Genomic DNA, 16,408 nt, shown 5'->3' on the forward strand with positions numbered 1-16,408 from the left:
AAAAGTGGTCCCCAGTGGTTACAGTGTGACACCTGAGTCGAACCTCCTGACTCTTGGCTGCCTGTGAGGTTTTCTGATCAGCTAATCTGGGATAATCCTTGATCTGATTTTATGGGTGTTAAAGCCAAATCTGTACGCTATATTTATCCGGGATTAACTGACACGGTCGGTCTCGTTTCTTTCCAGTGTTCATGAAGCAAGAAATCTGCTTTGAAACACACACACCTGCATACAAAAATGTCCAGCAGCTCTGCAGCAGCTGGTTCCCTCTGGAGGAACCACAGCTTCACCCTGACGGACCAAGACCCTCCGCTGTCTGACCAGGGAGAGACCATAATTGGGGTCTACCTGCTGCTGTTGGGTTCGTATCATCCTGTACTTCAGTTGACACAGTAAAACACAGTGTTGAGCGTGTTGCTGCACTAGGAATGCTAACTGTGTCCTGGTCTCTGGCAGGCTGGCTGTCCTGGTTTGGAAACAGCATCGTACTCTTTATCCTGTACCGCCAGAGAGCCACTCTACAGCCCACAGACTACCTGACCTTTAATCTTGCCATCTCTGATGCCAGTATTTCCATCTTTGGGTACTCCCGTGGCATCATTGAAATTTTTAATGTCTTCCAGGACAGCAGCTACCTAATCTCCTCCATCTGGACCTGCCAGGTAAGGTTGTCAAGTTATGGATTAAACATGTGATAGTTGTCAGAGTGTTCCATGTTGCATACCACAAAATGGCTGACGTATATCCAAAATGTCCTTGTGACTATCTGATCTTAACCTGAACCCAATATTCTTGACAAATTTCAATCTGGGTTTCTGTCACTTGCATTCTACTGAAGCAGCTCTTCTTAGAGCTTCAAATGATTTTTTAATGCGCAGGTGCAGGTGGACAGACTGGCATCCTGTCCTGGGTGAACCCGGCCTCGCTCTTTATGACTGCTTGGATAGGCTCCAGGCCCCCACGACCCTTAACTGGACTAAGCGGTTGAAGATGAGTGTGTGTGAGTGAGTGTGTGATATGCAGGTTAATAGTCAATACTTATACTTTTGGATCTGTCTGCAGCTTTTGACACTGTTGATCACGGTGTTTTAATTGAGAGATTAAGGAGATGGTTGTGCATTTCTGGGTTGGCCCTAGATTGGTTTTTATCCTATCTCTCTAACAGGAGTTTTTCAGTTGCTGCAGCTAAATATATGTCCTCTTCTGCCATTCTGTCCTCTGGTGTGCCCCAAGGTTCCATTCTGGGACCTATTTTATTTGCATTGTAGTGCAAATAACATACAGCTGTACATCTCCTTTTCTCCACAAAATATTTCTAGGGTATCTGTTCTTCAAAACTGTACTGATGTCATAAAAATTGGATGGCTGCTAAGTATTTGTCACTTAATACAGCAAAAAATGAAGTTCTTCTTTGTGCCTCTGAGGAGTTTGTTCCCTCAGTGATTAAGAACTGTGGCTCTCTGTCCTCTTTTGTTCACTTAGCAGTCAGAAATTTGAGTGTTACATATGACCAGGCTCTCAAATTTGACAGACATGTACCTGTCTTGTGCAGTCGTGCTTCTTTCATTATGGAACATTTCCTGCCTTAGAAACATTGTGTCTCAAGCTGAGCTGAACAGATTATTCATGCTTTAGTTCTTCACATCTTCCATCTATCCATCCATTTTCTTCCGCTTTATCCGGAGTCAGGTCACGGGGGCAGCAGCTCAAGCAAAGCCGCCCAGACCTCCCGATCCACACACACCTCCCCCAGCTCCTCCGGGGGAACCCCGAGGTGTTCCCAAGCCAGCTGAGAGACGTAGTCCCTCCAGCATGTCCTGGGTCTTCCCCGGGGCCTCCTCCCAATGGGATGTGCCCGAAACACCTCTCCAGCGAGACATCCAGGGGGCATCCAGAAAGATGCCTGAGCCACCTCAGCCGGCTCCTTCAATGTGGAGGAGCAGCGGCTCGACTCCAAGCTCCTCCCGAGTGACCCCTCGAACTGCCACCTTATCGTGGTGGTGGTGGTGGGGGTGGTGGGGGGGGGGGGGTTTGCGTACCTGGTTGATCCTAAGAGCTATGTTGTCGGGGGCTTTGTGCCCCTGGTAGGTTCTCCTAAGGCAAACAGGTCCTGGGTGACAGGTCAGACTAAGGGCACTTCAGAAGCTCCCATGAGCAGTACAAAATCAAGGACCGAGATGTCGCCTGGTATGGCGGAGCCAGGGCCCCACCCTGGAGCCAGGCCTGGGGTTGGGGCTCGTGCGTGAGTGCCTGGTGGTCGGGCCTTAGCCCACGTGGCCCATCCGGGCTTAGCCTGAAAGAGCGATGTAGGCCCACCCTCCTGTGGGTTCACCACCTGCAGAGGGGACCATGGGGGTCAGGTGCAGAGAGGATTGGGTAGCAGTCAAGGGCGGGTGGACCGGTGGCCCAGCGGCCCGGTCCGCGCTCACAGCCCCTGGCTGTTGGGACATGGAATGTCATCTTGCTGGGGGGAAAGAAGCCTGAGCTTGTGTGGGAGGTTGAGGGATACCGACTAGAGATAGTCAGGCTACACCTCCACACACAGCTTGGGCCTGGCTACCCAAGTCCTGGAAAGGGGCTGACACTCCACTTTTCTGGCATTGCCCACGGGGAGAGGCGGAGAGCTGGGGTAAGCATTGCTTATTGCTCCCCAGCTCAGTCGCCATGTGTTGAGTTCACCCGCCTGTGAACGAGAGGGTCGCATCCCTATGCTTCGGGTCGGGGGACAGGACTCTCATTGTTGTCTCAGCCTACGGGCAGAGTGGTAGTGCAGAGTACCCAACCTTCTTGGAGTCCCCGGGAGGGGTACTAGATAGTGCTCCGACTGGGGACTCCATTGTTCTCCTGGGGGATTTCAATGCCCACGTGGGCGGCGACAGTGAGACCTGGAGGGGGGTGATCAGGAAGCACGGCCTCCCCGATCTGAACCCGAGTGGTGTTCAGTTGTTGGACTTCTGTGCTAGTCACAGTTTGTCCATCACATCATGTTCGAGCACAAGCGTGTCCATAAGTCCACGTGGCACAAGGACACCCTGAGCCGGAGGTCGATGATCGACTTTATAGTTCTATCATCTGACCTACGGCCACGTGTCTCGGACACTCGGATGAAGAGAGGGGCTGAGCTGTTGACCGATCACCACCTGGTGGTGAGTTGGATCCGCTGGGAGGGGAGGAAGCCGGTCAGACCTGGCAGGCCCAAACGTATCATGAGGGTCTGCTCTGAATGACTGGTGGAACCCTGTGTCAGCGAGGTCTTCAACCCCCACGTCCGGGAGAGGTTCTCCCAGATCCCGTGGGAGGTTGGAGGCATGGATTCCAAGTGGACCATGTTCTCCACCTCCATTGTCGATGCGGCCGCTTGTAGCTGTCGTCACAAGGTCTCTGGTGCTTGTCACAGCTGGCAATCCCCGAAACCCGGTGTTGGACGCCGGAAGTAAGGGATGCCGTCAAGCTGAAGAAGGAGTCCTACTTGTCTTTGTTGGTAAGTGGGACCCTGGAGGCAGCTGACAGGTACTGGCAGGCCAGGCGTGCTGCAGCCTGTGCGGTCGCAGAGGCAAAAACTCGAGCCTGGGAGGAGTTTGGGGAGGTCATGGAGGAGGACTATCAGTCGGCCTCAAAGAATTCTGGCCAAACCGTCCGACGCCTCAGGTAGGCAGAAGCAGCTTTCCACTGGCACTGTCTACGGTGCAGGTGGGGAGCTGTTGACCCTGACTGCGGATGTTGTCGGGTGGTGGAAGGAGTACTTGAGGATCTCCTCATCCCATCGTCATGTCTTCTGAAGAGGAAGCAGAGACTGGGGACTCAGAGGCAGACTCATCCATCACCCAGGCCGAAGTCACCGAGGTGGTCAGAAAGCTCCTCAGTGGCAAGGCTCCTGGGGTGAATGAAATCCATCCTGAGTACCTTAAGTCTCTGGATGTTGTGGGACTGTCTTGATTGACACGCCTCTACAACATCGCGTGGCGGTCGGGACAGTGCCTCTGGATTGGCAGACCAGGGTGGTGTTCTCTCTGTTTAAGAAGGGGGACCGGAGGGTGTGTTCCAACTACAGGGGGATCACACTCCTCAGCCTCCCCAGTAAGGTCTATTCCAGAGTACCGGAGAGGAGAATTCAACTGATAGCTGAACCTCGGATTCAGGAGGAGCAGTGTGGTTTTCGTCCTGGTCGTGGCACACTGGACCAGCTCTACCCCTCCATCGGGTGCTTGATGGGTTCATGGGAGTTCACCCAAACAGTCCACATGTGCTTTGTGGATCTGGAGAAGGCATTCAACCATGTCCCTTGGGGCACCCTGTGGGGGGTGCTCCAGAGGTACGGGGTCCGGGGTCCTTTGCTAAGGGCTATCCGGTCTCTGTACAACTGCAGCAGGAGCTTGGTTCACATTGCCGGTAGTAAGTCAAACCTGGTTCCAGTGCACGATGGTCTCCGCCAGGGCTGCACTTTGTCACCGGTTCTGTTCATTACTTTTATGGACAGAATTTCTAGGTGCAGCCAGGGTGTAGAGGGGGTCCAGTTTGGGAACCACAGAATCTCATCTCTGCTGTTTGCAGATGATGTGGTTCTGTTGGCTTCGTCAAATCAGGACCTTCAGCATGCACTGGGGCGGTTTGCAGCCCAGTGTGAAGCATCCAGGATGAAAATCAGCACCTCCAAATCCAAGGCCATGGTTCTTGACTGGAAAAAGGTGCCTTGCCCTCTTCAGATCGCTGGAGTGTCCTTGCCTCAAGTGGAAGAGTTTAAGTATCTCAGGGTCTTGTTCACAAGTGAGGGACGGATGGAGTGTAAGATAGACAGATGGATTGGTGCAGCGTCTGCAGTGATGCGGTCGCTGTATCGGACCATTGTGGTGAAGAGAGAGCTGAGCAGGGGGGCAAAGCTCTTGATTTACCGATTGATCTATGTTCCGACCCTCACCTATGGTCATGACATTTGGCTCATGACCGAAAGAACGAGATTGCGAGTACAAGCGGCCGAGATGAGTTTCCTTCGCAGGGTGGCTGGGCACTCCCTTAGAGATGGGGTGAGGAGCTCGGTTTTCACATCTTGATTACTGTAATTCGCTGTTCCCTATCCTCAGTAAGTCTTCGCTGGACTGCCTACAGGGTAACCTGCCTGTAGGTTACCCTGCCTACAGGGTTAGGGTTAGGGCTAACCCTAACCCTAACCCTAACCCTAACCCAGAATGTGGCTGCAAGGCTCCTTACAAGGTCCTCTAAATCACGTAACACCCATTCTGTCCTTTTTGTGTTGGCTCACCATTCGGTTCAGACTGCAATTTAAAATATTGGTGATGATGACTTTTACAGCTCTGCACGGTCAAATGCCACTTTACATCAGTAAACTCTTGCACCTGTATATGACAAGCAGGTCTCTGAGTTCCTCAGACAAGAACCTGTTAGTTGTACCAAGGTCAAGGCTCAAGACCAAAGGAGACTGTGCATTTGAGGTTGTGGCACCCAAACTGTGGAATGCACTGCCACTACACCTACGATCCTTGGACTCTGTTGGAACTTTAAGGAGAAACTCAAGACCTATTTGTACAGACTTGCTTTTAACTAGTTTTATGTTATTGCTGTTTTTAGTTTATGTATTTTCATTTCTGTGATCTTAAATTCCTGTACAGCACTTTGTGATTTTATCTTGAATGGTGCTATACAAATAAACTTTACTTACTTACTTAACTGCTTTTTATAGCTGTCTAATTGATAAAATGAAAGTATTCGCATCTTTTTTAACATGATGGAACACTCTGGAACACTCACACCCTTGAATGCAACGTGAGCACGGCACCCGCTTATACTTATACGGCCTACTTCACTTTTCAGCCAATCACACAGTCACTGATTCACGACAGGCTAAGAACCACCCACATGGGGGCCGGCCTTGACTCAGAAATAAAACTTAGGGTGGGGAGAAATCATGCACTGTTTGTTTAAACTAATTGGTCAAATGAACCACATTAAAGGGCTCATACACCTATCAGTCAGCAGGAGCCTCATTATATGTGCATATGCACGAAATTCGTAAATTTGGTAAGATTGTAATTCACAGTCGGCAGTAATGACACCCGTTACGCCAATCGGAGGTCACTAAAATTAACATTGAATCGGTGTGTAACTTGCAAAAACAATGTCGGACTCTGTATTTTTCTCTGGGCCCCTCCCCAATTGGACCAGGGAGTGACATGTTTAGCTGCAATGTTCTCCCTGAATTGCTGGCTGTCTGAGTGGTGTCCAAAAAATGAGGTGGGCTCATAGATAATTGGCAAAGCTTCTGGGGAAAACCTGGTCTTGTTAGGAGAGACGGCATCCATCCCACTTTGGATGGAGCACTCTCAGTTCTAGAAATCTGGCCAATTTTCTTAAATCCTCCAAACCGTGACTATCCAGGGTTGGGACCAGGAAGCAGAGTTGTAGTCTTACACACTCTCTGCAGCTTCTCTCCCCCTGCCATTCCCTCATTACCCCCCATCCCCGTAGAGATGGTGCCTGCTCCCAGACCACCAATACCAGCAAAAATCTATTTAAGCATAAAAAATTCAAAAGAAAAAATAATATAGCACCTTCAACTGCACCACAGACTAAAACAGTTAAATGTGGTCTATTAAACATTAGGTCTCTCTCTTCTAAGTCCCTGTTGGTAAATGATATAATAATTGATTAACATGTTGATTTATTCTGCCTTACAGAAACCTGGTTACAGCAGGATGAATATGTTAGTTTAAATGAGTCAACACCCCCGAGTCACACTAACTGTCAGCATGCTCGTAGCACGGGCCGAGGCGGAGGATTAGCAGCAATCTTCCATTCCAGCTTATTAATTATCCAAAACCCAGACAGAGCTTTAATTCATTTGAAAGCTTGACTCTTAGTCTTGTCCATCCAAATTGGAAGTCCCAAAAACCAGTTTTATTTGTTATTATCTATCGTCCACCTGGTCGTTACTGTGAGTTTCTCTGTGAATTTTCAGACCTTTTGTCTGACTTAGTGCTTAGCTCAGATAAGATAATTATAGTGGGCGATTTTAACATCCACACAGATGCTGAGAATGACAGCCTCAACACTGCATTTAATCTATTATTAGACTCAATTGGCTTCACTCAAAATGTAAATGAGTCCACCCACCACTTTAATCATATCTTAGATCTTGTTCTGATTTATGGTATGGAAATTGAAGACTTAACAGTATTCCCTGAAAACTCCCTTCTGTCTGATCATTTCTTAATAACATTTACATTTGCTCTGATGGACTACCCAGCAGTGGGGAATAAGTTTCATTACACTAGAAGTCTTTCAGAAAGCGCTGTAACTAGGTTTAAGGATATGATTCCTTCTTTATGTTCTCCAGTGCCATATACCAACACAGGGCAGAGTAGCTACCTAAACTCTGTGAGAGAGATAGTGTTGGGAAAGTGTAGGTACACAGACCCACAACAGGGGGCGCAAATGAACGGACAATGGAGGAAGTCAAATAACAACACTTTACTGTTGTGAATGGGCACAACAAACACAACAGATTACAACAATAGACAAAAGCCAATCACAAAAAGGTGTCGTGTGGGCAGGCTCGAAGATAGAAGACTCTGTCCAAAGCAGAACCGGAACCACACGATTTCCTCCGCCACCAGACCCCGGGAATACTGGAGCCCGCCAAGTCCCGAACTCCCAGGTGGCCACTGCCTCCGCGTCGTCGACCTGATACTGCTGGCGAGGAACAAAAAAAACAATTAAATGTGGGCGCGTTTGCACCCAGCAATCCACACGGCAGGAAAACTACCTCCACCTCTCGTTGGAAAAGAGTCTGCTATATAATGCACAAAAGTCACAAAAGGTTACTGTCGAAAGATCTCACGGTCAGCTGAGAACGTTACCTTCCAGGTGGAACGATATCTCGGCAAAGAGGTGGAGACGTGGTCCTGCTGATGTACCTCTGCTGATCAGGTGATTGGTAACAGCTGTTGCAGGTGATGCGTGACAGCTGTCACCCTGGCTGCTCCTGTGAGGCGGCTGCGCCCTCTGGTGCCTGGAGCCCGCACTCCAGACAGGGCGCCCTCTGGTGGTGGGCCAGCAGTACCTCCTCTTCTGGCGGCCCACACAACAGGACCCCCCCCTCAACGGGCGCCTCCTGGTGCCCGACCAGGCTTGTCCGGGTGGCGGCGGTAGAAATCGGCCAGGTGGGCCGGGTCCAGGATGAAGCTCCTCTTAACCCAGGAGCATTCTTCGGGACCGTACCCCTCCCAGTCCACCAAATACTGGAAGCCCCGGCCCATCCTACGGACATCCAAGAGCCGGCGTACAGTCCAAGCCGGCTCGCCATCGATGATCCAGGCAGGAGGCGGTGCTGGACCCGGAGTACAGAGGGGTGAGGTGTGATGCGGTTTAACACGGGACACATGAAACACAGGATGAAAGCTGAAGCCTCACTGCGGCTGGACTGATGACCTTAAGGATCTTGAATGGGCCAATATAACGGTCCTGTAGCTTGGGGGAGTCCACTTTGAGGGGAATGTCCTTTGTGGATAACCACACCTCCTGCCCTGGCCGATACGCAGGGGCCGGGGTCCACCGACGGTCTGCATGGGCTTTTGCCCTCGTCCGGGCCTTTAGCAAAGCAGAACGGGCGGCATGCCACACCCAACGGCACTTCCGTAGGTGGGCCTGGACCGAGGGCACACCGACCTCTCCCTCAACCACCGGAAACAATGGGGGCTGATACCTCAGACACACCTCAAAAGGGGAGAGGCCGGTGGCTGAAGACACCTGGCTGTTATGGGCATACTTGATCCAGGCCAAATGGGTACTCCAGGCCGCCGGGTGCGCAGCAGTCACGCAGCGCAAGGCCTGTTCCACCTCCTGGTTTACCCGTTCTGCTTGCCCGTTGGTCTGAGGGTGGTACCCGGACGAGAGACTCACCGTGGCCCCCAGTTCCCGGCAGAAGCTCCTCCAGACTTGCGAGGAGAACTGGGGACCGCGATCGGAGACCGATGTCGGTTGGAATCCCATGACAGCCGGACGCGTGGTGGGGACCAGGAGGTCCGCTTGTCTCCTGGGCCTGTTGGGGGAGCTTCGGGAGGGCCACGAAGTGGCGCCGCCTTGGAGGAAGCGGTCCCACTATCGTGAGTTATGGTGGTGTTTACCCTGGGACGGCGGGAGGCCCGTGACAAAATACCAGGCCGATGTGGGACCACAGGGGCGATGAGGCACAGGCAGCGGCTGGAGTAGTCCTGATAGCCCTGCCGATGGCTCAGCCTGCCCCTGCCGCAGGTGGTGCAGGCCCTGGATATAATCCCGGGACGTTCGGCCCTCCCTAGGGAAGCCCACAGAAGCGCTGCCGGACAACTGCCACGGTTCTTCGCACCCCCTGGATGACAGGAGAGCTTGGAGCCATGACAGAAGTCCAGGACTGCAGCCCTAGCTTCTGGTGGGACGTAAGTTTGTTCTTCGGCCCAGTTCCGGGGTCCGGGCTTCGTGCCCGGGCCTCCCGGATTGGTTCTCTCTACGTCCCAGGTGAGGGTGGCCACGATAGTGGACTCCGCGGGATGATGGGTTCCGTGGATCACGACAACTCCGCTTTGACTTCATCTTCATGTACCCGGGACAAGGCATCCGATCTCTGGTTTTTGGTGCCCGGGACGGTAGGTGATCCGGAAGTCAAAACGGCTGAAGAACAAGTGACTAGTGGGCTTGCCTGGGGTTCAAGCCGCTTGGCGGGTCTGATATACTCCAGGTTCCGGTGGTCAGTGAAAACCGTGAATGGCACGGACGTTCCCTCCAACAGATGTCTCCACTCTTCAAGAGCCTCTTTCACCGCAAGGAGTTCTCGATTGCCGACGTCATAGTTCCGTTCGGGCCGGGGTCAACCTGCATGGAAAATAGGCACACGGTCGGTGAAGGACGTTATCGGTCTTCCCGCTCTGGGAAAGCACAGCTCCTATCCCTGAGTCAGAGGCATCCACTCAACCACTAAACTGGCGACTAGGATCGGCTGCCCACAGAACGGGTGCAGACGAGAGCGCCGTTTCAACTCCTTGAACGCGGCATCGCAACGATCCGACCGGTGAAGGGGACTTTTGGTGAGGTCATGGCTGTCAGGGGCTAACTACCTGACTGTAGCCCTTAATGACCTCCTGTAGAAATTTGCAAAGCCGAGGAACTGTTGCAGCTTCCTACGCTAGTGGTTGGGGCCAGTTCTCTCACCGCCGCAACCTGGCCGATCAGGAGCGACGGAGTTGGGGAGATGATAAACCCCAGGAAGGACAAAGATGTGCGGTGAAACATCACACTTCTCTCCCTTCACAAACAGCCAGTTCTCCAACAACCGCTGCAGGACCTGACGTACATGCTGGACATGAGTCTCAGGGATCCGGAGAAAAGATGAGTATATTGTCTAGATATACGAAGACGAATTGGTGCAGGAAATCCCGCAAGACATCATTAACTAATGCTTGGAACGTCGCGGGGGGCGTTTGTGAGGCCGAACGGCATGACCAGGTACTCAAGTGCCTAAGGGGGGTGTTAAATGCCGTCTTCCACTCGTCTCCCTTCCGGATCCGAACCAGGTGATACGCATTTCTAAGATCTAGCTTAGTGAATATTTGGGCTCCATGCAGGGGCGTGAACACTGAATCCAACAGGGGCAACGGGTATCGATTACGAACCGTGATTTCGTTCAGCCCCCTATAATCAATGCATGGACGAAGTCCACCGTCTTTTTTACCCACAAAAAAGAAAACCTGCACCCATCGGGGAGGTGGAATTCCGGATCAACCCGGCGGCTAAAGAGTCCCGGATGTAGGTCTCCATCGATTCGCGCTCAGGTCGCGAGAGGTTGTACAGCCTGCTGGACGGGAACTCAACGCCTGGAACCAAATCAATGGCACAATTGTACGGACGGTGGGGGGGAAGGGTGAGTGCCAGATCCTTACTGAACACATCCACAAGGTCATGGTACTCCACCGGCACCGTCCCTAGATTGGGCGGGACTCTGACCTCCTCCTTATCCTGGGAACCGGGAGGAACTGAGGAACCTAAACATACCCGATGGCAGGTCTCGCTCCACTGAACCACTACCCCGGACGGCCAATCGATCTGGGGATTGTGTTTTAACATCCAGGGGAACCCTAGAATCACACGGGAGGTGGCAGGAGTCACAAAAAACTCGATCTCCTCCCGGTGATTTCCTGACACCACCAGAGTTACTGGTGGTGTCTTATGTGTGATTAGAGGGAGTAGGGAGCCATCTAGTGCCCGCACCTGCACAGGCGAGGTAAGCGCCACCAGAGGGAGCCCTATCTCCCTGGCCCATCTGCTGTCTAACAGATTCCCTTCAGAGCCCGTGTCCACCAGTGCTGGGGCCTTCAGGGTTAAATCCTCATAAAGATTGTCACTGGGAGTCGTGTGGCAATATGGGTATGTCCCACGTGAATGTTTTTGGCCCACCCCTACCCAGTGTCTAGGGGCGGGCGTTGGTTGTTTAACCGCTCGGGGCAGTCCCTCACTTGGTGCTCTATTGAGCCACAAACAAAGCACGCTCCGCGGGCCAGCCTCCTCTGTCTATCTGGTGGCCCTGCTCGTGTCCATAGCTTCGTCAGCAGGGGGAGCTGTCACCACAAGGAGCGTAGAGGACGTGGAGCGTGGGGAGGGCGGAACTCGGTCGGAACCGGAAGGGAGAGGGACGGCGCGTGCCCGGCCATGCCCTTCGTCTCGTTCCCGACGGCGTTCTTCTAACCGATTGTCTAATCGTATAACGAGATCAATAAGCCCGTCTAAATCCCGCGGTTCGTCCTTGGCCACCAGGTGCTCCTTCAGGACCAACGATAGTCCGTTTACGAAGGCGGCGCGGAGGGCAGTGCTATTCCAGCCGGACCTCGCAGCCGCGATGCGGAAGTCGACTGCATAAGCAGCTGCGCTCCGGCGCCCCTGTCTCATTGACAGCAGCACAGCTGAAGCGGTCTCTCCTATATTTGGGTGATCGAACACTGTTCTGAACTCCCTCACAAACCCATCATATGTCAGAAGGAGCCGTGAATTTTGCTCCCAGAGCGCTGTAGCCCAAGCGCGTGCCTCGCCGCGAAGCAGATTAATCACATAAGCTATCTTACTAGCATCAGTCGCGTACATGACGGGACGTTGTGCGAAGATGAGCGAACACTGCATAAGAAAGTCCGCGCATGTCTCCACACAACCCCCGTACAGTTCTGGAGGGCTTATGTATGCTTCAGGGGAAGGTGGGAGGGGTCGTTGAACGACCTGTGGAACGTCACTATTGCGCACAGGATCGACAGGAGGGGGAGCCGCAGCAGTGCCCTGAGGGCGCGCTTCCACCTGCGCGGCGAGAGCCTCCACCCTGCGGTTAAGGAGGACGTTCTGCTCGGTCATCAGATCCAGCCGAGCCGTAAAAGCGGTGAGGATTCGCTGCAACTCACCGATCATTCCTCCTGCAGACGCCTGTGCGCCCTGCTCTTCCATTGGCCGTTCAACGGCCGGTTGACGCCCCTCGGGGTCCATGACGTTGGCCGAGATATCCTGTTGGGAAAGTGTAGGTACACGGACCCACAACAGGGGGCGCAAATGAACGGACAATGGAGGAAGTCAAATAACAACACTTTACTGTTGTGAATGGGCACAACAAACACAGCAGATTACAACAATAGACAAAAGCCAAATCACAAAAGGTGTCGTGTGGGCAGGCTCGAAGATAGAAGACGTCTGTCCAAAGCAGAACCGGAACCAGATGATTTCCTCCGCCACCAGACCCCGGGAATACTGGAGCCGCCAAGTCCCGAACTCCCAGGTGGCCACTGCCTCCGCGTGTCGGACCTGGTACTGCTGGCGAGGAACAAAAAAACAATTAAATGTGGGCGCGTTTGCACCCAGCAATCCACACGGCAGGAAAACTACCTCCACCTCTCGTTGGAAAAGAGTCTGCTATATAATGCACAAAAGTCACAAAAGGTTACTGTCGAAAGATCTCACGGTCAGCTGAGAATGTTACCTTCCAGGTAGAACGATATCTCGGCAAAGAGGTGGAGACGTTGTAACGCTGATGTACCCCTGCTGATCAGGTGATTGGTAACAGCTGTTGCAGGTGATGCGTGACAGCTGTCATCCTGGCTGCTCCTGTGAGGCGGCTGCGCCCTCTGGTGCCTGGAGCCCGCACTCCAGACAGGGCGCCCTCTGGTGGTGGGCCAGCAGTACCTCCTCTTCTGGTGGCCCACACAACAGATAGATTATCTCGTCAATAGTTTTACATCCTCATTGAAGACAACTTTGGATGCTGTAGCTCCTCTGAAAAAGAGAGCCTTAAATCAGAAGTGCCTGACTCCATGGTATAACTCACAAACTCGCAGCTTAAAGCAGATAACCCGTAAGTTGGAGAGGAACTGGCGTCTCACTAATTTAGAAGATATTCACTTAGCCTGGAAAAAGAGTCTGTTGCTCTATAAAAAAGCCCTCCGTAAAGCTAGGACATCTTACTACTCATCACTAATTGAAGAAAATAAGAACAACCCCAGGTTTCTTTTCAGCACTGTAGCCAGGCTGACAAAGAGTCAGAGCTCTATTGAGCCGAGTATTCCTTTAACTTTAACTAGTAATGACTTCATGACTTTCTTTGCTAATAAAATTTTAACTATTAGAGAAAAAATTACTCATAACCATCCCAAAGACATATCATTCTCTTTGGCTGCTTTCAGTGATGCTGGTATTTGGTTAGACTCTTTCTCTCCGATTGTTCTGTCTGAGTTATTTTCATTAGTTACTTCCTCCAAACCATCAACATGTCTATTAGACCCCATTCCTACCAGGCTGCTCAAGGAAGCCCTACCATTAATTAATGCTTCGGTCTTAAATATGATCAATCTATCTTTATTAGTTGGCTATGTACCACAGGCTTTTAAGGTGGCAGTAATTAAACCATTACTTAAAAAGCCATCACTTGACCCAGCTATCTTAGCTAATTATAGGCCAATCTCCAACCTTCCTTTTCTCTCAAAAATTGTTGAAAGGGTAGTTGTAAAACAGCTAACTGATCATCTGCAGAGGAATATGGTCTATTTGAAGAGTTTCAGTCAGGGTTTAGAATTCATCATAGTACAGAAACAGCATTAGTGAAGGTTACAAATGATCTTCTTATGGCCTCAGACAGTGGACTCATCTCTGTACTTGTTCTGTTAGACCTTAGTGCTGCTTTTGATACTGTTGACCATAAAATTTTATTACAGAGATTAGAGCATGCCATAGGTATTAAAGGCACTGCGCTGCAGTGGTTTGAATCATATTTATCTAATAGATTACAATTTGTTCATGTAAATGGGGAATCTTCTTCACAGACTAATGTTAATTATGGAGTTCCACAAGGTTCTGTGCTAGGACCAATTTTATTCACTTTATACATGCTTCCCTTAGGCAGTATTATTAGACACATTGCTTAAATTTTCATTGTTACGCAGATGATACCCAGCTTTATCTATCCATGAAGCCAGATGACACACACCAATTAGCTAAACTGCAGGATTGTCTTACAGACATAAAGACATGGATGACCTCTAATTTCCTGCTTTTAAACTCAGATAAAACTGATGTTATTGTACTTGGCCCCACAAATCTTAGAAACATGGTGTCTAACCAGATGCCTACTCTGGATGGCATTACCCTGACCTCTAGTAATACTGTGAGAAATCTTGGAGTCATTTTTGATCAGGATATGTCATTCAATGCGCATATTAAACAAATATGTAGGACTGCTTTTTTGCATTTGCGCAATATCTCTAAAATTAGAAAGGTCTTGTCTCAGAGTGATGCTGAAAAACTAATTCATGCATTTATTTCCTCTAGGCTGGACTACTGTAATTCATTATTATCAAGTTGTCCTAAAGTTCCCTGAAAAACCTTCAGTTAATTCAAAATGCTGCAGCTAGAGTGCTAACAGGTGTTGTGTGGGCCGCCAGAAGAGGAGGTACTGCTGGCCCACCACCAAAGGGCGCCCTGCCTGAAGTGCGGGCTTCAGGCACGAGAGGACGCTGCCGCCACGGACACAGCCGGGAGTGACAGCTGTCACTCATTAACTCCTGACAGCTGTCACTCATTCTTCATCATCGCACTCCATAAAACACAGACGTCATCTCCACCTCATCGCCGAGATATCGTACTTCATCGGAGGTAATATCCTCAGCCGTTTGTGATTACAATATTTGTATATTGTGAGTGTTTGCAGGAGTACCGGTACCTCCGTCGGTGAAAGCTGAGAGAGCGCTGAAGGCACTCTTTTCCCCTGAGGAATCTACAGTACTCTGCAAGTTATTGAGTGAGAGGTGGAGGTGGCATTCCCACCGTTGTTGTTACTGGGTGTACACACACCCACACTTGACTGTCTTTGTTCTCGCCAGCAGTACCAGATCCGACAGTCGGGGACGGTGATCACCTGGGAATTCGGGACTTGGCGGCTCCAGTATTCACCAGGTTCTGTGGCGGCGGAAATCGTGTGGTTCCGGCTCTTCTCAGGACAGATGTCTTCTATCCTCGAGCCTGCCCACACGTCACCTTTGTGGATTGACTGTAATTATATTCTGAGATTGTCTGTATTCCGTTGTGCACATTTCACAAAATTAAATTGTTACTTTTTGGCTCATCTATTGGCCGTTCATTTGCGCCCCCTGTTGTGGGTCCGTGTCACTACACTTTCACAACAACAGGGACTAGAAGGAGAGAGCATATCTCACCCATATTGGCCTCTCTTCATTGGCTTCCTGTTAATTCTAGAATAGAATTCAAAATTCTTCTTCTTACTTATAAGGTTTTGAATAATCAGGTCCCATCTTATCTTAGGGACCTCATAGTACCATATCACCCCAATAGAGCGCTTCGCTCTCAGACTGCAGGCTTACTTGTAGTTCCTAGGGTTTGTAAGAGTAGAATGGGAGGCAGAGCCTTCAGCTTTCAGGCTCCTCTCCTCTGGAACCAGCTCCCAATTCGGATCAGGGAGACAGACACCCTCTCTACTTTTAAGATTAGGCTTAAAACTTTCCTTTTTGCTAAAGCTTATAGTTAGGGCTGGATCAGGTGACCCTGAACCATCCCTTAGTTATGCTGCTATAGACTTAGACTGCTGGGGGTTCCCATGATGCACTGTGTGTTTCTTTCTCTTTTTGCTCTCTATGCACCACTCTGCATTTAATCATTAGTGATTGATCTCTGCTCTCTTCCACAGCATGTCTTTTCCTGATTCTCTCCCCTCAGCCCCAACCAGTCCCAGCAAAAGACTGCCCCTCCCTGAGCCTGGTTCTGCTGGAGGTTTCTTCCTGTTAAAAGGGAGTTTTTCCTTCCCAGTGTCACCAAGTTCTTGCTCACAGGGGGTCGTTTTGACCGTTGGGGTTTTTCTGTAATTATTGTATGGCTTTGCCTTACAATA

The 16,408-nt window shown here is 50.8% G+C and overlaps 1 protein-coding gene across 1 annotated transcript in view; it reads left to right on the forward strand.

The window, feature by feature from the left end:
- Positions 1-202: 202 nt before the first annotated feature.
- opn6a (opsin 6, group member a) overlaps positions 203-16,408 on the forward strand; it is a 91,091-nt gene continuing 74,885 nt past the window's right edge. Inside the window, exons 1-2 of the mRNA XM_034189188.1 lie at positions 203-361; positions 457-662. Of these exons, the coding sequence (XP_034045079.1) occupies positions 238-361; positions 457-662 (330 nt within the window). The 5' untranslated portion in view covers positions 203-237. The remainder of the gene's footprint in view (positions 362-456; positions 663-16,408) is intronic.

This window comes from Thalassophryne amazonica, chromosome 15 (genome assembly GCF_902500255.1).
Source record: "Thalassophryne amazonica chromosome 15, fThaAma1.1, whole genome shotgun sequence".
NCBI classification, from domain to species: Eukaryota; Metazoa; Chordata; class Actinopteri; order Batrachoidiformes; family Batrachoididae; genus Thalassophryne; species Thalassophryne amazonica.